The following is a 27,290-nucleotide window of genomic DNA, read 5'->3' as shown; positions in this document are numbered from 1 at the left end:
TTTCTGGAAAACAGACACACAGTAGGGAAAGCAAAGACTATCAGCGTCCTACGAAGGGCTTCATTCTGACTTCACATTAAAGTAACTGCAAGAAAGGATTAACACTGTAGTGTGATAAAAGTAGTGATAGCATCTATGGGTGTTTTTGGCTGATTCTTCTGTAGTGCTTTATGATGAACAATTCTGAACCACTGTGTCAATTGCGTTGTGGCATTGGCTCTCCTGATGTCAGACCTGTGAGGCAGTTCAGAGACAACCTCAATAAAAAGCTAATCCCTTGTTTGTGGTGTGAGTTTTTGGCTGGCTGAGCACTCTTCTCCGTCCCTATGGCCAGAGGGTATTGCAATGGCTGTAGCTTGGTGTGGGGGACGGGACAGGTATAAGTCCAATGGTGTCAGGAACCCACACCTTAAAAAAGGAACCCATGCCTTAGAAAAGGAACTTCTTTTAACCATTTCCTAAAAACCCTCAAACCTTATAGATTCCAACACTTGGGAGTAGGTTGGCTGAAGTGCCATGGAGGTGTTTCAGTTGGGCATGTGGGAGAAGCTTGTGGAAATATGTGATTCACTGGGTTTGGTGTTACAGAATAGGATTGTTTTCATCTTGGTGTTTGCACTATGTTTAAAAAGGTTCTTCTGCAAAAGTGCAGTTCTTCATAAAGGTATTTTTCATGTCTATCTTTTCAGCTATAATGCTTGTGATGACAACTAGTTAAGCATTTTAGCTGTTATTTGTCTGCCTGTGGTTGGGAGAAAGTTTATGAGGATGTTTGTATAAAAAAGAAGCAGAATTCTCATGATGTCTGCTCTCCAGAGGCTGTGAAAGACACTTTCTCAACAAATCTTTGTGCATTTAAGAACTGTTTAAAATTCTGAATTATACACACACACCAGTTTAGCACTATCGAATTTCTCAGAGAGTAGACTTAAATAGCTTTGCTTTTTATAGAATAATTCTGTAGGGAATGCAAAGTATTTACTTCAGATTGACACTGATTTCCAGTGACTGAAAGAGTCTTTCTTGTTGATGAGTTCTACTAAATTTGCAGCTTAGTTCCTTCTAATGCTAAATGCAGATGCAGTTTAATGGTGGATATTCAAATATCCTGCTGTAATTGAAATTAAACATGAAGCTTACAATTTATTTTAGTTCTGTTTCCAAAGCTATATGTGATTTTGCTTGTAAAAAAGGCATTTTTTTTTCTCTTGAAGTTTAGGATGTCTGTTTTAAAATTTTAAAAAGTAAGAAAAATTATGACTAACTCAAAGTTGACTCTGAAATGTAGTAAGCTAAAGCATAAGCATTTTAAGTTCTGAATCAGAAGACTGACAGTAGGGTTTAGAGAGTTGGAGTTATGCAAATTATAAAAATATAAAATGAGCTGACTCCTCTTGCTTTCTTGTAAGAGCATAGGCTTTCCTTGTGCTTTAACTTAAATCCAGAAGTTGATTTTAATTTAGTATTCCTGGTCCAGATAATGCCTAAGTGTAGAGTTCTCTTGTTCTGTTGCCTTAACAATTCCAGAATCTGTTTCAGTTCAGTTTCTAAATTCATCTTGCCTTATCTTATCTCTGCAAAAACCTGCTTTCAGATTACATTTTTTGTACTTTGTCAATTAATTGGATTTTTTTTTTGAGTAAGGGTTTTATGAAACTGGCTTTTTTATTTTGTTTGTTTGTTTTTTTCTACCTCCAAATGGCAATATTTTGAAAATTCTTAGCTTTTCTTAGGTAAGTAAGTCCTGCTGTGATTTCTTATCTATTATGTGGCCCTCATTTAGTACGTTTTGGAAACTCAAAGACAAGTCTTTTAGTAATCATTACTTTTCTATACTGTAAGGCAGCATTTTCTTTCATCTTCTTTCCCAAGTGGGAAAGAAAAGTGCCTTCAGTTTTTTGGTCATAAGCTCCACCATGCTTTTCTGGTGGTAACCTAATGGTGACCTACTGTTAATGTCCCAGGTAAGGGGGACTAATAAGGATAAATCCCAGGGAGTGTTTAAAGCCAGGCTGAGTGGAGCTCAGAGCAACCTGGTCTAGTGGGAGGGGGGTTGGAGCTAGGTGATCTTTAAGGTCCTTTCCAACACAAACCATTTTATGATTCTATACAGTCACCAGGAGCTCCTGGGGAAATAAGTGTTCATAAAAATCAAGTGACATTTTGGTGAAAGATTTGTTGCAATACTAAAAAAACAACCAGACAACTGAAGAAACCAAAGCATGTTATGGTTTTATGTTTGTTTCACAGTTATTAAAAGTCTTATTTAAAAAGCCCAGACTTAATTTTTTCTCAGGTAACAGAGTATACTTGGTGCTAACTGAGGCAGATGATGATTGTTTTGTTTGTAAAACCAGCATAGAAATTGGAATTCTAAAAATATAACTTAAGAAATGGATCAGTTATTGGTAATAATGTTAACAAGTGTTTGAAGAGAGTTTTTCACTATAATACTCTGTTATGCATGTCTACTGGTAACAACATATAGTAAAAAAAGGCATGATTTATTTTTAATATATAGCTAAAGTGTTAAGCAAACTGTACCTAAACAGCAAGAACTGTAGAGGCTCTCTTCTCTTTTGAACAACAAAACCAAAGATATGTTTACAAAAGCCTTTGGAGGAAATTAATGAGTAAACGGATTAAACTCTCCACCAATTTATTCTCTGCTGATACGTTGCAAGCCTTCCCAACTTTTAAAAATAAAACCTAATTTGTAAAGTGAGCAGGAAACATGACATGTGGAATTGAAAGATTAGTTCAGTCTTTGAAATCGAATAATGGCAAAAAGACTTGCTGAGAAAGTATCGGTGTGCTTCAAACAGTCACATTTGATTTAAAAAATGAATTATTTTCTAAAGCAACCAAATAAGATATCCTACAGGGAAGAAACCACTACTGTTGAGAATAAATGGGAACACTACTGTTGAGAAGAAATAAATTTTATTCAGTAAAATTATTGAATAAATTCAATATTTAACACAAAACACTGGGATAGGATATTAAATGTCAGACAAAGTCTTTAGGAAAAAGTGAAGCTGGTGAGGTTTAAAGTACTTGGAGTCAAACACAAGTCTGTATATCTTAAAGAAATTCATTTTGCCAAAGAAAGTACCTCTTAAGGTATTTGAAATGTAATATGGCTTGTATACTTATTCTCCTGTCATTATAAATGAAGTAATTAAAGTGTACAGGAATAACATTTTTAATACTTTTAATATAGTATAATAGAATTGTATAGGTTGGGAAGGACCTTTAAGGCTGTGTAGTCCAACCATAAGCTCAGCCCTGCCAAGTCCACCACTAAACCATGTCCCTAGGGCCAATCTGTGTGTCTTTTACTGCCTCCAGGGATGGGGACTCAGCCACTTCCTTGGGCAGCCTGTTCCAGTGCTTGATAATCCTTTCCATGAAGAAGTTTTTCCTAATATTGAATCTAGGCCTCCCTTGCTAATGTATATAATGCCTACTTAAAGGCAATTGAGTTAATACACAGTGTTTAAAAATTTAATAAAATTGCTCCAGTACTGGCCACATAGAAATTAAGGAACTTTCATGTTATTAAAGTTACCTAAACTTATTTATTTAAGCTTTTCTCCTCCAAAATCAATACCATTTTAGTATTTTTGATGAGAAATTGCATTTTGCAGAAAAAAAAAAAAAGCAGCTGTTTTTATGAGATGTTTGTATTTGAACTTTTATAGGAGTTGGAGGGATTAGAAAAAATAGTTTAGTAAAGGATTATTTAGATTTGTGTGGGAGTACTTGGCACTGCATCAGTTTGTTAGAACTCTTATCACATGTAATCAAATGCCAGCAGTGCTTTTTGTAAGGCAAAGAATAATGTCTTTATAATTTCACTGTTTTTTCAGGGCTATCTTCCTGCAAACGTGGACCGAAGAGAAAGCACTTTACAAAGAAAACGCAAAGAGTATTTTGCATTTGTTGAACAATACTATGATTCCAGAAATGATGAAAACCACCAAGATACCTACAGACAGGTAGAACACCTGATTGAATTTACCTTTATCTACAGAACACCTTCTAAAGGACTTAAAGATTCTTTTTGAACTTTGGTGTTTTTTTTCTCTGTTTCTTTAATCTTATCAGATAGACAGCCCTCTAATAGTTTTCCTAAATTTTAAAAGAAAAATATGAAGTAGTTTTCATCTGAAATTCAAAATAGTGGATTTCTTTTAATGTTAGCATTAGTGTTGCCATGGTTTTCTGTTTAAAAATAGTTGCATTTTCAAATCTTTCATCTCCTGCTCAAACCCTCTTTCAAATAAGTGAAGATGGACAGGGAAGGTACAATGGTGACTGTTTCTTACTGGCTCCAAACTTCTGCATAAGAAGTTGAGACTGGATATGATGTGCAACATAAATAAACATAGGGTGTCAAACTTTCACAGTCACCCAGATAAGCAGATAACTTTTGTTCAAGTTTTGTATTGAAATGAGTATTTTGTAACACTGAGCAATGATACTTTAGCCTTCCTTGGGACAGAAGAAGCTACGATGTTTCTTTCAGCTTCAAGACTAATCTTTACTAACAAGAAGTATGTAGCATCACTAATACAAGTCTTGTGAGTAGAAGAAAAAATCATCACTTGAGCACTTTGTTGCATAAAAGTCCTTTGTGAAGTTTGGAAAAAAACTTTAGGAATACTGGTATTTTTGTGCTCTCTTCTTGATTGTCAAGTATGTTAAATAGGTCTAAACCCTTCTTTCACCTTTGGACATTTGGACTTGATGATATTACAGGCCTTTTCCATTCTTAATGATTCTATAATAGTGGCAGTTGAATATGACTTCGGAGAAGTAGTAATATTTTTTTACTCATAATTACCTTAAGGTCATGAGTATTGCCAATATGATAATAATTTGCAAATAATTAAAATGTGATGTAAGGATCCTAGAATGTGAATACAAATATATGTGTTTTTAAATTTTGCTTCATTGAAAGATTAACGTAAAGATTTGGCTGTACATTTTGAAATACAGTAAAAATCCATGTTATCCCAAATGTAATGAAACAATGGAATTACAACTAATAGTGTAAACCAATGGAATTGTTTTAAGTATCATGTTGCTTAGAAAGTGTGCTGTTGGTTCCTTTTACAGTATTCTTCTTTGTCTAATTAGATCCACATAGATATACCACGCATGAGTCCTGAAGTTTTAAGACTTCAGCCCAAAGTAACAGAGGTAAGAATGATATATTTTCTTTTTTTTAGAGGAAGCATTTTTTTAATGCATCTGATATCACAGTTTGATTATTAATTGATTTCATTACACTTGCTATTTTGACTTCAGAACATGCTTAAAGACGTAAAAAAAAAAAAGGACATATAAGTAGAGGTTAAGAATAGCAGTGCAAGTATGAGTAATAAAAGCAAAGGCAGCTCATTAATTTCCTGTATTGAATCTGTCAGTTTTTATTGTGGTCTTGTGCCCTTGAGGGTTTTTCCTCCCTTTTTTTCCTTTTTATGTATTTTGTTAATACTGTGTTTCTTAAGTAATCCAGAGCACAGTCCTTTGGTTCCATGTATTTGTCAAAATCATTTAAGGTCTGAAGTTCTTAGAGTGTTCCACTTGGGAAGTTCTCCTTTTTGAATTTGTAGCAGGGCTGGTTTGAGTGCCTTATCTGATTTTGCATCCTTGTAAGTTTTGTATGTTGAGTACACAATTTAAATTGTTTTACTAATATTATAACTATAAAATTAATGTAAATATATAATAATGTCATTAATGGTAAATGTATTAATCAAATTGGCCTATATTGTTGGGGAATTGAATCTCATAGGGACTTTTCATTTTGATGTATATAGATCATAAATAGCATTGATGGTGTGGATTAACCTTTTTCCATTATTTAATTTAACTCTCCAACTTACTGTCTTTTCTAATGGTTCTAGTTAGACCTTCAAATGTATTGCCATGAAGCTTCTGTTCATACAATTACAGATCCAAATAGAACATAATCTGGTTGTTCATTATGAGAACTTAAATGCAGAACTAGCTTTCATTTGGTTTTCCATTGTTTAAACAATTATTTGTTTAATGGCAGTGCTCTTCACACTTTGGAGAATTGGTTTGAAGAAATAGCCTAGTACAGTGTTTCAAAAGAAAAGCCTATAAATATAGGGCTGTCCCCCTGCTTTCTGCACAGTGTGTTTTACCTGGGCTGTTCTAGGGATGGATCAAGGAGTAGTATAAATACAATCAAGGGACAGTAACAAAGCAATACTGGCAAGAAATTATCAAATAAATTAATTAGATCAGGGCTACTGAGAGAATGGGCTTGCATCTGTCTTTTACTCTCTCTGTGATCTTAACCAAACTCTACTTACTTAATGCCATTGTAAAAAAGGGTCATACCACCCAATTTCTCCAATGTTTCTTTCTCTTGCTTCCTGAGTTTCTGGAGACCTACCATAGCACCATTAAATCCCTCAGGCCCCACAGGGATCCTTTCTTCCTCCCAAGGGCTCTTGCAGATAGGATGTGTTGTTCCCAGAGCTGATTTTACTAGAGAGAGAGAAGATGATGCTGGTCTCTGGTGAGCAACAGTCACTCCCACCTTTTTAAGGTGAGACTGCAAGGGTTATAAAGAGGAGAGGGGAATCAGAGTGAAGGTCAAAGACAGGTTTTAAAGGATAACACTATGTGCAAAACCATTGTTGTGGATATTACGGTGAGTTTTGTACATACTTCTGATGCTGCAAAGGTTTAGGGTAGTGGTACCACTACTGGTAAGAATCTCCCATAGAATAAGATGTAGAGACTGTAGTTGACAGAACTGGATAAAAGCACTGGTTAAAGCTTCAGAAACTCAGCACATCTATAAACCTCACAATCTCCTGACTTAAATTTTCAAATGCTGCTATTCCAAGATTTTTGCTCTTCTTGGTGCTATCAGTCTCTGTTGCCAAAGAGCTTTTAATTAGAGTTAATAAGGCTGTTTTAATTTCTTATCTGATCTCAGAGTTTGGTTTCTGTAATAAAATGTTGCACTTTAGAAAAAGATATTTTGAATCTGATGTGCTGAAATAACTAGTTATTATGTGTTTCTTTTAAAATCAGTTTAAAGTGTTTCTTTTTTATGGGAGTTGAATGGATCCTGGGTGAGGAGAAGGCAGTGTTGGAGCAAGGATTTAAAGGACTAAAAATGACTTAGTAGTGTTCCTGGAAAAGGAGAATTAAAGAGTGGGAGGTGATCTTTCATATAGTGCGGTCAAGTTATTTTAAAGACTAATCAATTTTGTTACAACTAAACAATAAGTAGCTAATAGACTGGTCTAATTTATTATCTTTTCTTACTTTAACTGTATTTTGTTGAAATGGAAAGCACATGGCTGTGTACTTCCCATCTATGCTTGCATATTATGCATAATAGCTTCAAGAAAACTGCACAATTTTAAATAGTTTAAATTTTGTCCTTCCTCTCTTTTTTTTTCCTTTCCCTCCTCTACTTAGAAAACAAAAAGCAAATTTTCAAAAGCTTTTGAATTAAGGCTTTGGAGGTTTTGAAGTTCCTCTGAGGTGGGAAAACCCACAAGTAATTCAAACCTTCATTTAAGCTGATGGATTCTTTTCTTTATGTATATGAATATAATTCTTGCTGTAATTATGAATGAGAATCATATTCAAAAGAGAATAATAGATTGGTAATGACATCTCATGAGATGTAGTGTCTCATAGTAGAAAAATAATTCCAGTTTTTGTTGCTGGTTTGGAAATAAGAAGGGATCCTTTTGGGAAAGTGACCTTTTTAATGAGTCCTATTTGAATACAGTCATGAGTGTTGTATAGAAACTTAAACCAGCCTGCTGTTCAGGTTTTCAGTGTTCATTTTTATTGATTCAAAACAGTAAATGAAACTTTATGAAAATGGATAGGAAACTGAAAATGCTATTCAGTGTGTATTTCAGCATTTCTGATTGGAAGTAATGGGGATATTAAAGCTGATGTGCCTTCACTAAGTGATGCTTCCTGCTCAAAAATATAACACCTCCCCTGCCCCCCCACCACCCCAAACAAAGGCAAATACCACCCCCTCATACCTGGATTTTAAAAACATTTTAAAATGCATAGGCTTCTGAATTTGCAGTGCAAACTGTATCTTGTCAGGTTCTGAGGAAATGAAAGGTTGGTGGTACAAATTTGTGAATTGTTTGACTTCAGACATGCCTTCATGAAAAAACACCATGTTTAAAGTTTCTGCAGTGGGTATTTTGATGGATTGTTCTTACTGAGTTTGGTTGGTTGTTGACTGTGCATATTTTGTAGCCCCATCACACCATGAGTTTTTTATTTAGCCTAGTGCATAACCCTGTTCTGCATTCTGCAATTGCTACTTTAATAGGTTTCTCTAGTCAGCTCATTTAGAAAGTTGTTTGAATTTGCAGTATGTTAAACATGTCCTTTTTCAGAAGTGAAACACAGAATGATAACTCTCATAATACTGAGAAACTACTGTTGCTGAAAGTAGAAGTGGCAATGGACAGAGGCAGCAGAGTAGCTGTGAGCTAACTAACCTTGCTAGATTGGCAGCTCTCCAGTAATACTAAAAATATTACATAAACAGCTTTAATTTCATTGGGGTATGATTACATGAAATGTAAAAGCATGTTGTAAATGACTGAGTGTAAAATCTTTATACAGTTATTGACAGACAGTGAAACACCACTGGCTTTTGCCTAAGGGGCAGAGGTTGGTGTTTTGGTTTTTTTTGGTTTAATATGCAGCTGTTGTTAAAATGCATGTGGTGACAGAACTAGTACCAAGAATTTGTAGCTAAAGGAAAGAGCATCTTGGCTAATGGAAACAAGAGGCTTCTATAGAGGATTTGCTAATGAATACTTCCCTTTTTGCCTAATCTCTAAAATCACACTGCACAAAAACTGACTCTCAATTGGGGTTGTAATGGATCAGATGTGAGCTGTCTTAAGATTTGTTTTTCAGTGCCCACCAAAACTTTTTTGTATTTACTGTTGTTGACTGTCTCCCCTGTTCTGTGAATTTTCAGCCAGGGAAACACAAAATCTGGAGAACAGTTGACTCCTGAAAGAAAGCCTGTAGGAGAAGGATAGATGTTGATATTGAGACTTGTTTTCAAAGCAAAAGATGCAAATATTTTTCAGCTTCAGGTAACTTATGTGGAAGCCTGTGATGGGAATTTCAAGCACCAGGATGTGAGTCCTTTATGCTAAGACCTTTCCTTACTTAAAAACAACTCCAAGAGGATTTTTAAACTAAATAATGAGTCTTTATTTAAAATTGAATTAAAACAGTCAGCTTATTAATCTAAAAAAAACTTAAAGTGAGATTGAATATGAATAATACTGACTTCACAAATAAACTACTTCCACGTATTACATCCTTTCAGGGCAGGTCCTTCACTGGCTTTCTTGAAGCCTGAGCGTTCATTGACTTCTGGAGATGAGGCAAATCACAGAATCCTTTGGTTCCCTCCAAAATGTCTCCTCCTTTTATTATTGAGGCCAGATCTGAAGAGCAGTATAGTTTGTGCTCTCATGAATGAGCAAATATTCTTTTGTTGCAGAAGATTATGTATCCCTGATTGCATGGCTGTAGTTAGGACAAAGCATGTAGCAGCTTTCACTCTGCTGCTTATTTGCAGTCTTTCAAAGGCACATAATATCTTCAGAAGCAAATAACTGAGCCAAGATACAGCCTGTTACAGACCTAAATGGAGTCAGAAAAAAGTTCTCTGATTTCTGTGCTCTCTTCTCTTCTCACACTGAGATATAATTTGGCCTCATGAGCTTTTGCAGATCCTAAACTTCAGTTACAGATACCTAAGCTTCAGTTTATGGAGTTGAGAGGGTGAAGTTCTGTGATACAGCAGGCAGTTGCCTGTAGAAACATTTCCTGATTGTTTCAGGTTTTTTATTGACTAGTATGCAGATGCCTGGAATGTAAAACTTCACACTGGAGTATTAGGCAAGCTTAACTTTCATGGAATCTCTTTTCATGGGCATGTTGTTAAAAAAATCTAAACTATATCAAGTCCTTCTTTCTGTTACTTATGGATAAATAGAATATTTAGTAGAATACTTTTTTCAAAGAGATGAAAAATTATGGGAAGATAATTTCATATTTCTTTCCCTTGAGAAAAGAGGAATTTTGTATTACTGGAAAAGCTCCAGTGAATAAGAGCCACTTTGTATTAACTAGTCTAACTGAATTATACACTAGGCTGGTTTTAATATGTGCTAATACCTTGAAAATGCTTCCTTTTGAAGAACTGAAAAGCTTACATAGCATTGGGAGTTGGTTATGAATACCAGTGTTCATTTATGCTTTTGTATGCATGGTTTTTATGCTACTTAACTCCATGATACGAAGTTTATCTGCAAGGATATTTTCAACATCCTCATGAGGGGAGGCAGATGGGCAGGTACCAATCTCTTCACTCCCAGGACCAGTGACAAGACTCAAAGAAATGGCGCAAAGCTGAGCTGGGGAGGTTTAGGTTGGATATCAGGAACAGGCTTTTCACTCCAAGAGTGGTTGGACCCTGGAGCAGGCTCCCCAGGGAAATGGTCACAGCACCAGCCTGACAGAGTTCAAAAAGTATTTGCCAGTGCTCTCAGGCACATGGGGTGATTCCTGGGGTGTCCTGTACAGGGCCAGGAGTTGGACTTGGTGGACATGATGGGTCCTTTTCAACTCAGGATATTCTGTAATTCTGTGATGTTATGATAATTTACAAGTGTTATGTTTAAAATGTGCTTATCACTTGTTAAATTAAATTGCTGGTTTCTTTAACTCTTTTTCAGATCTTTGAAAGAATTTTGTTTATCTGGGCAATACGTCATCCAGCCAGTGGATATGTTCAGGGCATAAATGACCTTGTTACTCCTTTTTTTGTAGTCTTCGTTTGTGAATACATAGGTAAGATTTGTCTTAATACTGAATTACGAATTAGTATCGGTTTTGAAGCATCATTTTTGTTTTAATCTAACGGTTTGGATGAGCTAATCAAAGCATAATTTGATACATGAATTTTATCATAAATGTTTGTAATTATAAATCTGTATTGCTTTAAATATATACTGAGAAGCAACCAGATTTTGAGAGTAGTCAGTGATGTTCAGGAGCCATCTTTATTTCTGCTCAAGAAGTCTTCACTGTTTTATTTTCTCTTCTCAATCATGCTTTTTTTGAAAACTTTATATTCTATATGTGAACTGTACAACAGCAACAAAACAAAAAACGCCTACCCTGCAGGAAAAAAAACCACACTAAAGCAAAAAAAGTAACACATGAAACATGGATATTTTAAAATCAGTTGTGGGGAAATTGAAATCAAGGGAACCTATTAAACTGCATCTGTGACTGAAATAATGGCATCCTGGAATTAAGGTCTGAAAAGTAAGACGACAGTAATCAAATTTCTCTGGTTAAGAACTCTGCTCTTCTGAGACTTACAGCATTGGTAACAATGGTAGTGTCAACAACTCCATTTGTGCTGAGACTTTTGCTTTATGTGTGAATATACTTTTGAAAAAATAAACAACTTAGACATGAGTTAAATCTTTAATTTACAGGTTTATGTTTAAGTTGTTATAAGCATTATGAGAATGATGGACTATTAACAATAAGTCATTAGTAACTTGGGTATAACTATGGGTATAAAAGGTAAGGTTTAACAGTAAAAATGATAATGTTAATCTGCTTTGAACTGAAATTGTTTTCCTTGTACTTGTGTTTATCATACACACATACAGTGAGAATTTAAGTGTGGTATATGTAAACTTGAGCAATGTATTGTCTGGCTACTTCAGTGGGGCTACCTGCAGTGGATTCTTCCTACCTTGCCTGTGCCAGCTATCCATAGGTGTATTAATCCAGATTGATTAGTTTTAATGAAGGACAGTTTATCCTTGAGTGGATGATAGACTATCCATTTACTCATTTGCATGGCAACACCTCTGTTGCTTTGTTCATTTCTTGTTTCATAGGAGGATGTTTCATTGCTAAGCAACTAATGAGAACTACTGCTGCTTTCTCCCTAATCATCTCCTAAGCAGGGTAGAGGCCTACTCCTGAGAGTATTTGCAGTTTCTGCCTTTTACTCTCTCATTTGACAGATCATGAAAATGTTCTTAATGATCCTAGAACAGTAGGGTCTCTAACAGACTTTAGGGTTGCTAATTGAAATAAGAAGTTCAAATGAGATGTGATTAGAGAATTGATATTCCATGGTAAATAGGCCATTTAATTAATATGGTAAATAAGTTTGTCTTTACCACCAACCTACATTTGGAGACTCATGATTGTTAATGTATTTGCCACTTTGTCAGGATTGTCATATTGGAGAGCATAGCTGTTCCTGTGAGTGTTTGGTGAAGAAAGACAAAATTTGAAAATGTTCAACCTGAAAAGATAGTTGGGGGAAATGTATGAAGCTCAGAAAACTGTATTCTGAAAGCTCATTTAAAAACTAGTATCTATATCATAAGAAGAAAAGCAAAATCAAGGTTTGTTTTTCTTTCAGTATAATGGTGGTCATGGCTAAGTGCTAACAGCAGTTATTTCCCCAGAGACATACAAAAACTTTCAAAGATTTTTCTTTAAATAGCTTTTTGATTTGAAACTTTCTAATATTGATTTGTACATTAAACAGTTTTATTTATTGCAATCTTTTCACTGTGGATTTTTGTATTTTCTTAATTTAACTGAAACTTTTTTGCTGCAATTCTGTCACTTGGATCCTAATTTATACAGTTGAAAGTAAGAATACTTTTATTTTCTTTCTGTAGTTAAAAAAGTCCTAAAGAATTATTGAATATTAATAATAAATTATTATGATTGAGAATGCCATTAATAATAAATCTGTGCTGAGTAGGTCATCTGATGGTACATCCTGGTAATTGACAAAACATTTGCAGTTTTGTCAGGTATTTTGGTGGGAGGAAAGCCATGATGTTTATTTGAGCTTTAGGACAACTGAGAGAGCCCTTAATTAATCCTTAATCTTGCATAACAAGTGTGTGACATAGCTATCCTAGTGAGGGGAGTCTTTTTGCTTTGCTAAAGACATCAGCAAACTGGAAAAGTGTTCTTAAGGAACTTCTGAAGATGAAAATGACACAGATGAAAATGCTAATTTACTCCTCATTGAAATCCAAATGCCATAAAGTAGATTTTTGGGTGTGTATACAAGTGCTGAAGTCATAGATGTTTTGATGGTTTAGTACAGATTGAGGTACCTAGTTTTAGCACATGGATTCACACATCCAGACTATATTGAGTTATTGAATATAGGAATTGGGTGTGCTAAATGTTCAGGACATTCTTTCAAACTTTCCACCAGTATGATGAAGGTGTAATCTGGTGATGTCTCATTAGTTTCCAGTTTGCAATAAAACTATAATGCTGTAACATTTTCAGCAAGATGAAACGTAATTGTCAAATGAAGCCAGGAGAGGGAAAAGCATAATTAAAGAAAATTTCAGATGGGGTAGATACTGGCCCCTACTGGAATACAGTAGTTTCAGGTTTGATTTTCTGGTCAAAATTAGGAGGAGGATGATTTTAAACCTTAGGTTTCTTATACCAGATGGTCATGTGTTTGTTATTCTGGACATTTAAAAAAAGATTTTCATCCTCATGAAAAATGCTGAAGGTATTTAATCTTATTTTGTCTTACTATAACAGCCTCTTTAGAAATATAAACAGTGGAGTTGCAAGAAAAGTATTCTGGGCTTACTTCTAACCTCCTGCATGACATAGTGGTGTTGTAATATGTGCTGTCAGAGCAAATGCTAATTACTGTCAGGGCAGTTTTCCTGAAAGCCCTCTGTGTTTATAGCATATTAGTTTGTGTCAAAATGAATCTCATCCCTGCAGATGCACCAGAGGGGTTTTTGTTAATGAGATAAGATATACCATGTGACTGCTCACTGTTTGTAGACTTAATGTGGACAAGGAGATTTTGCACTGGATTGCAAGTGCTATTTATTCCAATTTGCCACAGATGTGCTCTTTGTACACCTTCCTCTTGCCCTGGGTTCCTGTAGAGCTACATTGTTTCCTAGTGTTAAGTTGTGCTGTGCAATTACTTGTGGTCTCTGGCTCACCTACACTTCACTTTATCTGACATTGCAGTCCATCATCGTTCTCTGGGCTTGTGTGTGTATCTAAAACCCCAAAGAGGACCTGGATTTATTCACCATCCAGAGAGATGAAAGTTTCAGAGAAGTACCACCATGATAAGGATGTATGTCAGATTGTTGCTGAGTGGAATAGCTGTATGAAATAATTTTAAGATGCCTAGCAGTACTGGCTCAAGGGAAAATTAGCAGTCAGTAGGAAGTCAAGGCAGGACGTGAACACTGTTGTAGCACTTGGTCATTTTATGCCAAATAAAGAATGACAAGAAAAATGAGGCTGCTGAAGACTGGAATGGCGATTGAGATATTGTCTGCAATCTTCTTGAAATAGAGGAGCTCGAGACAAGTTGATGATGCTTACAAGAACTCATGAACTGAAAACTTCAAGAAGAGAGATCTTACCCTTGGTAAGTATTTTTTCTTGTCATCTTAAATCCTTTTGTAGATGGCATTAAATGAAACTTCTGTTACCTAGTGTTTTTTGAATTGATACTGCTATAACTTTATGGGATAATTAATCTAGGCCCAAATCCTAGAAATGGGATAGGATTTATTCCCAGACTACTTTTCCTTTGAGTGAAGAAATGTTCTTTGATCCTGAAAATGCCTTCATCTGTCTATAACTCCCTTGTTTACTGCTTTTTCCATTCCCTCTCATATGTTACAGGAAGTCTTCCTACTCTTATAACTGGTATGCAGTTTCACTTTCGTCTTCTGTTTGCCCTTTTCAACAGTGAATAATTGTATTTAAAACTATTAATTTAGGGGTTTTTTTTCCCCCTAAAGTTTGAATACTGTATCAAAAATGGGTGTTTTCATTGTATAATTGAAGTACAGTTTTGGAGCATTTTATCATGGCTGTATCTGAGGTAATTCCTCAGTGTTTGTTTATAAAATATGTAAATTTTAGTTAAGCAGAATTTTTTTTTTCAGGAGAGTTGTAATTTTTGCAGAATGAATAGATCTGTTTGGAATGTACATAAAACTGAATTTCTGAATGATGAGAAAGCAAGCCAGAGAGCAGAGGATATTAACCCACTGAATTTAGGGAACTGCTTTTCTTCATACTTACAGGGTTATAAGGTAAAATTTTGTTCAACATGCATTGTTTGCTTTACAAGACCAAGCTGAAGCCTTGATTGCTACCGTGTATAAATTAATTTGAGATAATTTATCCTGCTGTCTAAATATTTAGACCTTTATTATTCAGTCCTTGCAGAATTATGAATAGGACTTGTACATTGAAGTTTTGAGGAAAGAAGGCAGAAAAGATGTAACATATTGGTAGTTATTTAGAAGAGACTGACTGAAAATGAAGGATGACAAATTGTTTTTATAAACTAGAATAAGGAGTTATAACTGGATTAACTGGATGCTTCTTCTCCCAGGGCCTTCAAGTTTCTCCATCTTCTGATTTATCAGGAGAGAAATTCTGGAAGACTTCCCAGGACTGAGGTTCAGGAATATAAGAGATTTCTTCAGTTTGAGAGAGTTGCAAAGGTTTTACTTGCAATTGTAGTAGGCTCTTCAACTTCTCTTTTAATTTTATCATTAAACTTTGTAGTAAACTTCTACTGTTTTCAGGCTTTTCTTTGCTTAAATAAATAAAAGGTTTTGCACAATATTGTGTTTAAATGTTTTTATTTACACATTTCCTGAAATGATTTATGAAACACAAAATGAATTTGCATAAAAGCATGGACATGAAGTATAATTTATATTTTAATGTTTTCCTGCAAGTTGTGAAAGTATTAAGCAAATAAGGGTTTTTTTAAACCCTTGTAAAATTTTATGAAAAACTATTCAAAATAATTAAAATCACTTTTCTGTCAAATGAAAATTCCATAGCACAAGTTCCATTTAATCACAATGATTTTTTTCTCCTTAATACAAATTGCTAGTAATGTAGTTTCCATATACAAAAGTACGTTTCAGTGCTCTTTCTTAATCTTTCCATAATTTTATAGTAATACTAATGACATCAGGAAAGTTTACTCAAGTTATCATAAACATGAGCAATATTCCATGAAACATTCTTTGGTAATTAAATGGTGTATTGTTATCTGTGGGATTTTGGTGAGCAAACAATGAAGAAGTTTTACATAGAACTGTTGAATTCAAGACTTGAAAGTACTGAAAAGCCAATTACATCTTCTATGTAAGTCCAGAAAACATCAGAAGCATTCCTCTGAAAAAGCTGCAATACACACAAGCCACTCAGTGACCTGAATCTTTTTCCTTTCCATCAGTTTTCTTTGCTGCACTCTTTGCTTTCATATATTATTGAACACTTAGTATATGTACACCTGGATTACATGTATGTGTGTACATACATATTTATAGCTGTAACATGGTATAGAAGTTGTTCAGCATTGTCTTAGCTGGCTTGGAGATATCCACTGTTCACCTTTCCAATTTCTAGGAATATGTTGCCCCGCTCTCCCCCTACTGCTGGGCCAATCTGTTGTCAGTGAAAGTATTTTGCACTTGCTGCAGGGTAGCTGAAGAGAGAGAGAGACCTGTAATGAGTAAGGTAGGCAGTACTTGAGTTTGGTTTTACAAATGGATGACTCCTGGTTTGCACCATGGGAAAGGTTCAGAAGTAAGCACAAACCTTTCTTGAGCCCACACACACAGGACTTGGTTGCTTCTGTGCTGTGAAGCAGGACTGATTTTGACTGCAGTGGGAAAGCAGTTAGAAATTTTTTCCATTAATTTAAATTTTTTTGAGTTGTAGTTTTTGAAAAAAATTCTAAGTTCCTTCAGGTGAATTACCTGGAAACAAAGACTATAAAAATATAGACCTGAATTTTAGTGCTTTAAAAAACATGCTTTTGAAGCACTTGGACAGATTATACTTTTAAATTGTTAATTTGTTTTTATGTATGTCTCACTTAAGCACAAATGAATTATTCACAATCTCTGAGCAATTGTCTTTATTAATATATAATGTTGTTTTTCAGGCCTAATTGGATAAAGAAACCTTACTATTTTACATCCTTTTATTCACTTTAAACAAGTAGGAGAATCCATGTGAAAATAACTAGTACTGAATTCTTTGCATTGTTTGCCAGCTAGCAGTGCTTGCCATGATAAACTGTTCTGTCTAGGGCTGGTTCATAAAGCAAGGTGTTTGGAGGCTTTCCAAACAGAACTAAGGAAAACAGGGACACTATTAAGAGAACATCTCATGCTTAGTTTGTGAGGGGTTAGGGAATAAGGGAGCATGAAGAAGGGCAAATATGTTGGCAGAACTTGTATCATGGAGAGAATTGATTGATAGGAACCAGTGAATGATAAATTCCTATTTATCTTTTGATCCTTTTGTGTTTTAATCTTTATTTTAGTTATTTACCTGGAAAAATTAATCTTTATCGTTTAGCATGACTTCTTGTAATATTACTTTTTTAGCTGCAGTGGACTCATTCTGTAGTGGGCATTTTGTTCTGGCTTAGGGTTATAAAACTATTAAATTTAAGGAATATGTTTCAATATAGTTACAATAGTATACAAGTCCTAATGAACATAGTTAAGCTTTACTCAGGTACACAGTTTGTGTGTGACTTGCAAGTGGTAGAGTTTATTCCCTGCTGTTTTTCTCTGGTTGCTTAACCTACTGGAAGTTTGTGGTGGCATTTAGTATCAACTGTATGACTGGATCTGTTGGCCTAAGTGCTCTCTATTGGCTTTGATACAATGAGGTGATTTACTTCTTTAGTTAGTGGAATTTTGACTAATTACACTAACTTAATTTTGGCATATTTTACAACATAGTAACCTTGAGAGAAGGTGTCAACAATGAGCAGCTGAATGTAGATCTATAAGTAACTGTGTAGTGTAGTTGGGTAGTAGTATATTGCTGCATATGTTTTACTCATTAATGTATTTGATTCCTTGTGAGGGCTTGGGACAGTGTGGATGGGTTCTTATGTGCTGTAGAATCTTCCAGCTCCCTTTTGTTCTTTCAAGAGATCAGTTTACCCTGCCTGTTGTAGCTTCATTTCTCTATTCCTTAAACTTCACACTGGAGTCACATATTTGAGTATTTCCAGATTAGTTTAGTTGGTCAGAAAAGGGTTTGCTTGCTGTGTACTTATATGGCACAGCTGAAGCAGGGCTTTCTACTGTCAAAATAAGTGCCTTTGCTTTTTCTTTTCCAACCCAAACTGTACATTCCTGTCTTCTCTTTTTGGTCCACATTGGCTTTCCTTGGGCACAGTTAAAACTGGCTGGAAACTACACCCATGATAAACTGAATTATTTAACTTTCTGCACTCATCTTGAGAATGAGAGAAGAATATGAGTGCTGATGTGGGGGATAAGAGCAGGTCAGGGAAGAAGGGAGAAGCAAAGGTGTGTTTAGTGCCAGGTAGCACCGAGACTGCTTTAGCTGTCTAGTAACACATGCTCATCATAAGGATTTGTGAATTACACTTACTTTTTGCTTAGCAGGCATCATAGGCAGATATGGGATATAGCAACATGCTTTTCTATTATTTTGCTTCCTAGTACTGTCTTGAATGACCTTGATTTACTATAGACAGTGCAGTTTTACAAAATCAGTTCTTCTCTCTAATATACTGTTAGATTTCTGAGCTAATTAGAATAGTTCATCTGAAATGTTGGATGCATTGTTCCATCCAGTAGACTTGGGCTTTATCCCCTTCCTTTGCTTTTCATATGTAGACTTTTTGTCACATTTTCTATAATTTTGCCTTTTTTTTTTTAAGTACATTTGTAGTTCTTAGTAATCAAAGTGTTTAAAGTCATATCATATTGATGCAATGGAGAAAGTAACTGCATTGTAGTAAATCTTCATTACCTCCACTGAAACAAAATTAATTCCTTGAAAATTTGTTCAGTTAACCAAATAAACTGTAAAATGAAAATTCTTGTTCTTATGAAGTGGCGCATATTCTAGCTTGAATAAAGTATGGGCTGTGATAAAATATCTTCTTCAGTTTGATTACAGATTAGAGTAGTAGTAGTCCTGTATACTTAAATCATCAGGATATATTAGTTGACAAAGTAGGATGTACCTCAACTTCACTGTCTTTCAGGAAAAAATTAATGTAATTCAACTAAAATTGTTTTTGTGGATAATTTTAAAAAAGGCTTCTATCTATTTGCAGTGGAGTAAGCCTAATTAAAGTTAGAATTCTCTGGCTGTTGTTAATAATAGCTGTCAGAAGTGAAAAAGAGACATTGGGATTATCTCAAGTATATCCAACTGCTTAATTGCCTGTTATTTTTAGCTTTCTATGTGAGGGAAAATCAGTATTTTGAGTAATGATATTAATTGCTCATAGTCTCTTATGAGTGTCTGTTTAAAACAAGGAAGAAAAAAACCCCAACCTCCCTTAACACCGGAAATTTTAAGGTCTATTAGTCTTCCAAATTTTTAAATTTTTTTAAGTGATCTTCAAGAAAGGATAATCTATATAACTTTTTTTTTCAGAATAGCATCTGCATATGAAGTTGCTGTGCTCCAAGTCTGAAACCTGTCACTTTACCCTACGTAAATAAATGTTTCAAAAGAGACTCATACCTAATTATCCTATTTTCATTGAAAGTGTAGCAAGAGTTGATGCAGTTTTGATTTGTGTTATGACTTACAAGCTTTAAAAAATGTTTCTAAATTGATTAAGAAAGGTTGGCTGTGGAGCACAGCTTAAAGAGCAGCAAACCCTTACTTTCTCAAAGATTAAAATCAGTGTTGGACAGAGGATTTTTCAGACCTAATGATTTTTGATGGCTGGTACTAATAGCTTCAGTGTACCACAGTTTAAATTAAATATTCTTTTCTTAAAAATGTATATGACTGGCTGTCCTGTGAAGTAGGGAATTAAATGAAAATTTTTAATCTTTGGTGGCATAACTTGCGAATGGAAAAATTGGCAATTGCCATTTCATAAATATGTTTTTGACTACATCTGTAGGTGTGAGATTACAATCATCTTCCTACTCTTCTTAACATTACAAAGTTTTCTTATTAATGTTAAAGCAAAAATAATTGGATTATAGTTCCTTAAACGTATAGCTTCTTGTTATTTGTTGTACTGCTCTCCCCATTCTTGTGAGTGGAGGCATCTGCAGGTGGAATTCAGTGTTTTGGGTTAGCCTTTATTTTAATTTGTTTGTTTGTTTTAAATATTTATTGCATGCTTCCATGTCATAGCAAAGAAGTGTGTCTTGGGAATACTGATCAGCATACTGCAGTGTATGGCCCACCCTCCATTTATTTTTTGTGGTAAAGCTGTGATTTAAAGGGAATACTTTTTTGAAAAGTAACTGGGGAGTTCAAGCCTTTGTAAAGCCCATCTTTGAGATGACTTTCATAGTTTTTACACTTCAGAGGAAAAGCTAAGTAGGAACTTGAAAGTTACTAATAAAATTTTCTTCAATCATATCAGTGCCTAGAAGTCTATCAAAGAGGCAAAAAGTCTGAAAGAGTTCTGATGGAACCTATAAAACACCACCTCATAGCAGGAGATTGTGTGGATTTTTTGCTTAGATATTTCTTGTGAGGAAACTTTCCAAATCCTGTTTTATGGGCAAAATAAGAGGTGTTCATTTCAGTCTTTGCTACAAGAGATGTATAGAAGAAATCTGAATTAATAAAAAAAAATTCTTAGGTCAAAAGGGACTACTCAAACTTCTGCTGTAAGTAATCAGAATAAATAAGTCAGGTCTAGACTAACTATTGATTTGAAGTGTTTGATATTTTCAGCTAACTCAAATTTGTCTTTTAAATCACTTTTTGTCTCATTCAAGTTTGCTTTTTTTTCTTCTCTGATGTATACTAAAAAGAACTTGAGAAAAAAGATTTTTAGCTCCCCATGTATATATTAAATCAAATCTGTCAGTGAAAGTCCTCTTTTACTGCATAGGATGATGTGGGTTCAAATGACCTGCTTTTAAAGTTTGTTTTGCATCTATATGTGTAATTCTAAATTTTCAGATATATCTGTCTAAAGAAGATGTGCTATTTCATGGTGCTTAATGCACACTCCCAGTATTTTAAAAATGAAATTATTTTATAATTTGAATACTAATGTAAAAACAGTGCATTTTTCAGGTTTGAAATACATTTTGTGGATTATATTGTCTCATTTTTGAAGGCAATTAAACTAATAGACTGATACTATGAGAAAGTAATGAGACATTAGTGAAGGGTGTTCTGTTTGAAACTACAGACTGGAAATGTTGGGTCATGGGAATACATAGAAAAAAGTCTTGAATACTGGTAGAAGCAGTAATCTAAAATTGAAGAGAAGCCAAAAAATTTCTTCAGGTATAAAAACGGAAGAATTGCGAAGAAGGAAGTTAATTGCAATAAATATAGCTATGGGAGAGACATGTATTCCAAAGGGAGCAGCATATTTTAGTTTTGGCTTCTGCATTCCTATTTCTCCTCTCCCCATGGTCTCCATACAGTTATAATTAGTGATCATCTCTTTTTACTGAAGCGGCACAGAAGTGCTTATACTTCCAGATCTAAGACTTCTCAAGAATGCTTTCCAACAGACTGGGAAATTAATGGCTTTTATGCCATTAAAAGTGGCTCTTGACATCCAAATATCACAGCTTTGTGTGTTTATTATGAAGTAACTTGTGGGAAAAAAAAGCTAAAAGAGAAAGAGCAATGCTTAAGCAATGACAACATGCATTATAAATGCCAGAAGTGTAACATTCCAGTCCTGTTGCACAGATCAGTAGGAGCTGAAGATCTAAGAAAAGATTTTCAAATTTGGTGGATCAGTGCTTTAAAAAAACTGTAAGCAAATTTTTTTTCTTATTTTCAATGAGATACATGGTTAGTTAATAATTTATAGATGTCAAACCAATACAGATAAGTTTGTGTGCTGAAACTTCAATTTGAGTTGACTTTGCTTGTAATTTAAATGCAAACCTTTTTTAATAATAGTAATTGAAGTCATTGGGTTTTTCATTAGCATGGGGATATTTTGCTGGTTTCTTATTTGAGAAATATGATATTTTAAATTTTTACTTTAAGCTGTGGAAAAAGTTTTTTAAAGAAGAAGTGAAAAATTATGTACTTGAGCACAATAATGAAAAAAAGGGAGAAAAAATTCTTGCAAAACAGTTTTTCTTCTTTAGGCTTTCATTGCATTATTTCATAGAAGCAGAAAATACTTTGTACTTTCATGGGACATTCACTTTGACAAATCCCAGTACTTAAAAAAAATTGGCTTATCAATTGTCTTCTCATCAAAAACATTTGTGAATTCATTTTGTGTTCCATCTTTAATTAATTATGACAGAAATTTACTGTGGTATGACTGAAATTTAAGAAGAACTACCTTTCTTGCAATAACATTGTTGAACAAAATTAGAGATCATACTATTATTTTTGAACAGACAGAGCAGGCTTTTTTTTCCCTAGAGGTTTGATTATTTCTTTATCTTGACAATAAATACCTATACAATCAGTAAGAATATGTTTGAAATTTATGAAAAGAGCAAGCCTTGTGGCTTTTTTGCTTCAGAAGCATATGTAGCAGTTTCATTAGGAAAGTGTAAGTCACAGCAGATTAAGGTAGTTAAGGAATGCATTCAGCAATTAAACAATAGAAGAAGTAGTTTTTCCTGCAGAGTGCATTCTCTTCAAATTCAGTATCTGCAGTTTTTGCTAAAAAGCAGAAATAATGGATGTCACTTAATTTCTGTTGTAAATAAGGCAAGAAATCTATTAGGTGGATTTCTTATTAGCTGTGAATCATATGGGAGATTACAAAACACAGAAGCATGTAATTTTGGTTAAGAAAATTGATATATATCCAATTGAAAATTGGATATTGCACAATGTGGGTTGCAGGAAACTGCCACAGTCAGAGGCATGTGGGCATGTTGTCACTGAAGGACAGTTGTTTCCTCTGCCATCCATTTTTCTTTGAGAACTTATTTTGTTATGCCATTCAAATTACATTAATAGGTTAAAATAAAAAGTGCTTCATGGGTGAGTGAAGTTATACTTAAAGAGAGTTATTGTCATAGGGAAATGGTTGGTGAGCTTATGTGACAGTGGCAAATTTTTCAGTCTTCAGTCACACAAAAAATTACATTTCTGAGTTTTTATATTCACGTATAAGTTCTTGGATAATTTGTACTGTTTTTATATTTACCCAAGTTAGAGTTGAACCTTTGAGTTTTTTAAGTTATCCAGGAGATGTGTTAAACATATTGCTGTTTATGAAATTGTTCAACTGAGTTCTCTTTGCCAGCCTTCTATTATTAAGTAATTACATGCAATCCAATTTATTTTTTTGACTTTTTTAAAAAATATTTTCAATAAAGAAGTATTAATTTTCAGTAAAGTTCACCCTTGCATGTGCAGATACATGTACTGGTTTCTTTACCTTTTATATACATTGTAGCTTTTAGTACAGTTTCTTTTTTCCGTCTCCAATAAATAGTTCTTTTTCAAAACTACATTAATTTATGGATTCTCTTTGAAGGCTTTTCCAGTCCTAGGGTGATAGTTCTGAACTAAGTCTCTAATCAGTCCCATACCTGAACACAGGGAACACCTGTGGTCTTGAGGTTTGCTTTAAACTTTTTTGACCACACTACAGTTTGCTCTTGTCTCACACTTGGTGTTTTGTCTCCTGTGTGTTTGTGGATATGTGTGTTGATGCTTTAAAAAATTAAATGATAAAGCACAAACTAATTAATTAAAAATGCAATGTGGGAGACATGTTCAACCTTTAATCTTTCATTTCCTATTCTCCGAGCACCTTTTGGACTTCTCAGGGAATTCCCTTATGTGGCATTCTAAGAAAATATTCATCAGCATCCTGTGCTCACCAGGCATACTGGTTGCTAATTATGAGTCCCTTAATTTGGTGTCACATGCACAGCTTCTCCCTGGCAGGCTGTTTTGGTTGACAGTAGCAAACCTTTTGAAGTGAGTACTGTGAGAAGAATTTGTTCTGATCATTGTGTTCATTGTTGCTGAAATCCATTTTTAAGAAGAGCTGCCATCTTAAAAGCCTTGAAGGCTTCTATGTCATAATGATGTCATGCCCAAGGATGTAGCTTACACTCTTCTAATTTCAAACTGCACTTACTGGCTGATTTCTCACCTGTGTGGAAGAGGTTCTCAGTCCTGTATTTGGCATTATGCAAGTTCTGTGAGTCAAAGATATGTTGGTGCCAGCAGTTTTACTTAATTCTCCTTTGTACCCTGTTTTGGTCATAGAACTTTGTCTTAGTCTTGTCTGACACGTGAAGCAGTAATCTCAGTCTGCAGCCTATGAGGAACTGATGTCTTTTGTTTAATTTGCAACGTGACCTGAGAGTTTCCATTTTAAAAATAAATTTAGCATCCTTAAAAACAGGTCTGGTTTTGTGTATATATGTGCAGTGGGGCATGAATATTAAATAAAGGCAAATTCTGGATTATTTAGTGTGGATGAAAAAAAGATAATTAAAATCTGGGTAGAAAAAAAAACCTGGGTAGAAAAGATCTTACTGGCAAGCAATGTAGACCCACTAAAGGAAGTCTCTGAATGGTTTACTGATTACTTTCATACAGAGTCTGGAATTAGAGGAAAAGTATATGAAGGATCTACACTCATGTGACAGAACAAATTGAGAGTACTTGCAGGGTCATACATTAATTTTGATGAGCATAGAAGTTCAGTGCATGTGATCGAGTTTCCAGTGTTTTTGGACAGGATGATTTACCTTGCCAGGTCACACAAGATTGTAACAGTTGCCATGTGCAGCAAATTAGAGAATTCATATGAATAGAATATAATGATTAATGTTTGAAACACTATTCTTACACGGATGCATAAAGATATTCATCTTGCTTCCTATTGCATTTGAAGGATATTGTGGAAGATCAGTTGAAAACAATGTAAGATTATTAACAGTATTAAAATAGACGAGTTGTCAATATATCATGTATGTGAGAACATGACTGTTTATAGGGAGATATTTGAAATACAGTAAGGTCATATTTACCTAAGCTTGGACTGATGAGATGATTAAGGTTTTTCAAAAATTTTACCTTTGTGACTGCAGTACCACAAAGAAAAGGGAAAGTTTTACTTTGGTGATTCATCCTTAACAGCTCAAGAGCTATTTCTATCAAGATTAATGTGTAACTAGGACTTTTTCAATTGGAGATATTGATATGGTAATATACATATTTAATTAGGCAATTGTTACTGAAAGAATTTACATTTAAATGCTCTATTATGTCCTGATCTTAGATTAACATTGCCTTAGTGCAGCAGTGATTGAATAGGTGTTTCATAAGGCTTTTTGAAAACTGAGTTTGGAGTGGAATACGTAAGATCTAGCTGTGGAAATATTGCTGTGCACCTCTGCATGCAATCATGTGTGTGTGATTTTTTTGTACTTGCATACTTGGGTGGTAACCTTTATGTTAGATCTGCCTGAAGATGTAACATCTGAAATAGATTGCAGCACAGTAAGCTTTATACAGAGAAATACCTGTGCATTCTGTGGTCAGAATGGTTTCCTTGCACTGCTGCGAGGGATATGTAATTTGGACTTCAGGTATATGGTAATGCCTTGTCTACATTTGCACAAAATAGTGCTAAAAAATCCCCAATTTTAAATTGTTCAGCTCATTGATTGATCTAATGTCTTTATGTATTATTTTGTATATTGAGTGTATGTAATGAGCAATCATAATTTATTGGGGATATTGCAGTCTGTTTTGGGCTTCAGCACTAAGTCTATTTTACCCTGCCATCCATTTTTTTTTTTATCCCCTACCTCGCACCCCAGTGAATTCATCTGAGATTTGCTGATTCTGTGTTGAGAAACAATTTCAAGATAAAAAGCTACAGTTAAAACATTAGTAACACAATTAAATGTTTGTTTCATTTAAAAAAATCCTTTGAGAGAACATGTGCTTTATTTAAAGTAGGTATCTTTTGTAGGAACTTGCTTGGTGTAATGAAGTATGAAAACTATCAAGTTACAATAATTTTGTTCACACTTTATAAAGATTGAGTTTTGTTGTCAGTAGCAGGTTTAGAGAAGTTCTGAATGCGAACGACCTTTGTGTTGGTTGCATGTGTTTTTACCCCTGATCTGTACTGAAAAGGTAAAATTCCAGCACTCTCTAGAAGAAGTCTGTTACAGCTAAAAGACAAAGATCTTAAGATTGTGAACTTAATTTTAACATTCTGTACAACTTCAATCAAAATCATCCATTAGGCTTAATGTTGAATTAAAACCTACTTTTAATGGAGGCAAGCTGTTCAGCATGTTTACTTTCTGGGAAACTAAATCTGTAAGTAGCTGTAAGCAGTATTTTTTTAAATGCTGATTTTATCCTTATGTCTCTGCTTTTGTGAGTGGATCCAGTTAGAACTGTTTAGAAAAAGTTAGTCTTTCTGCAGGGTGGGAAGTTTTAGAAGCATACCCTGGGAGGGAGTAAAGAAGAGCTAATCCCATGCTTACAGCAATGCATGTATTCAGATCAGCATGTCACAGACTCCATGCTACAGCAGTTCTCCTCCAGGCAACCAGGCATTTTCCTGTCTTTTACACTTGTATAGATAATTTGATAATGATCTCCACAGGAAACTGTAGGACTTTGTAATTGGGAAGTTTTAGGCAGTGATCTTTTCTCCCCCAGATATTGCGCATGCTGGCCTGCTGTTTCTGTCCGCATTCTTTTATTCAGTCTTTATGTTACTGTCCATTCAGATTTCACTCATTGAAAATAAATTTAAAGTTATTTAAAACCAGAAATTGCAGTTATGTTTTCAAGCACAAATAATATCTTAGGTACTTTTGGGATGGTTATTTTGTTATTTTTGCTTCTGTTATTTCTGAAATCCTTTATGGTCTTGCTTTCAAAACTTTTCTAGTGTGTTTATTTCTTCATCCAAATAAGAAAAAAAAGATGAGAGAGAGAGAGAGAGAGAGCAACATGGAGCTTGACTGCTTTTCTCCTTAAAACTGCAGGGAAAATGAAGCATTTTGCACTATGTACATACCCAAATAAATGATTAAATGCTGAATATGTAAATTACGATTTTGCATAGCATTCTGCCAATCAAATGTTCTGTAATTCTGGAGCTTGTCAAAAGGGATGGCCTTTTGTTAATTTCCTTTGTAATTTGGGAAAGG

The 27,290-nt window shown here is 34.5% G+C and overlaps 1 protein-coding gene across 1 annotated transcript in view; it reads left to right on the top strand.

Moving 5' to 3' along the window:
• Positions 1-27,290, top strand: part of TBC1D22A (TBC1 domain family member 22A) — a 141,127-nt gene that overhangs the window by 20,949 nt on the left and 92,888 nt on the right. Inside the window, exons 6-8 of the mRNA XM_063155450.1 lie at positions 3,873-4,001; positions 5,146-5,208; positions 10,809-10,923. Of these exons, the coding sequence (XP_063011520.1) occupies positions 3,873-4,001; positions 5,146-5,208; positions 10,809-10,923 (307 nt within the window). The remainder of the gene's footprint in view (positions 1-3,872; positions 4,002-5,145; positions 5,209-10,808; positions 10,924-27,290) is intronic.

Source organism: Melospiza melodia, chromosome 4 (assembly GCF_035770615.1).
Source record: "Melospiza melodia melodia isolate bMelMel2 chromosome 4, bMelMel2.pri, whole genome shotgun sequence".
NCBI lineage: Eukaryota > Metazoa > Chordata > Aves > Passeriformes > Passerellidae > Melospiza > Melospiza melodia.
Note: the sequence above shows the minus strand (reverse complement) of the source record. Positions and strands in the feature narration are given on the sequence as shown.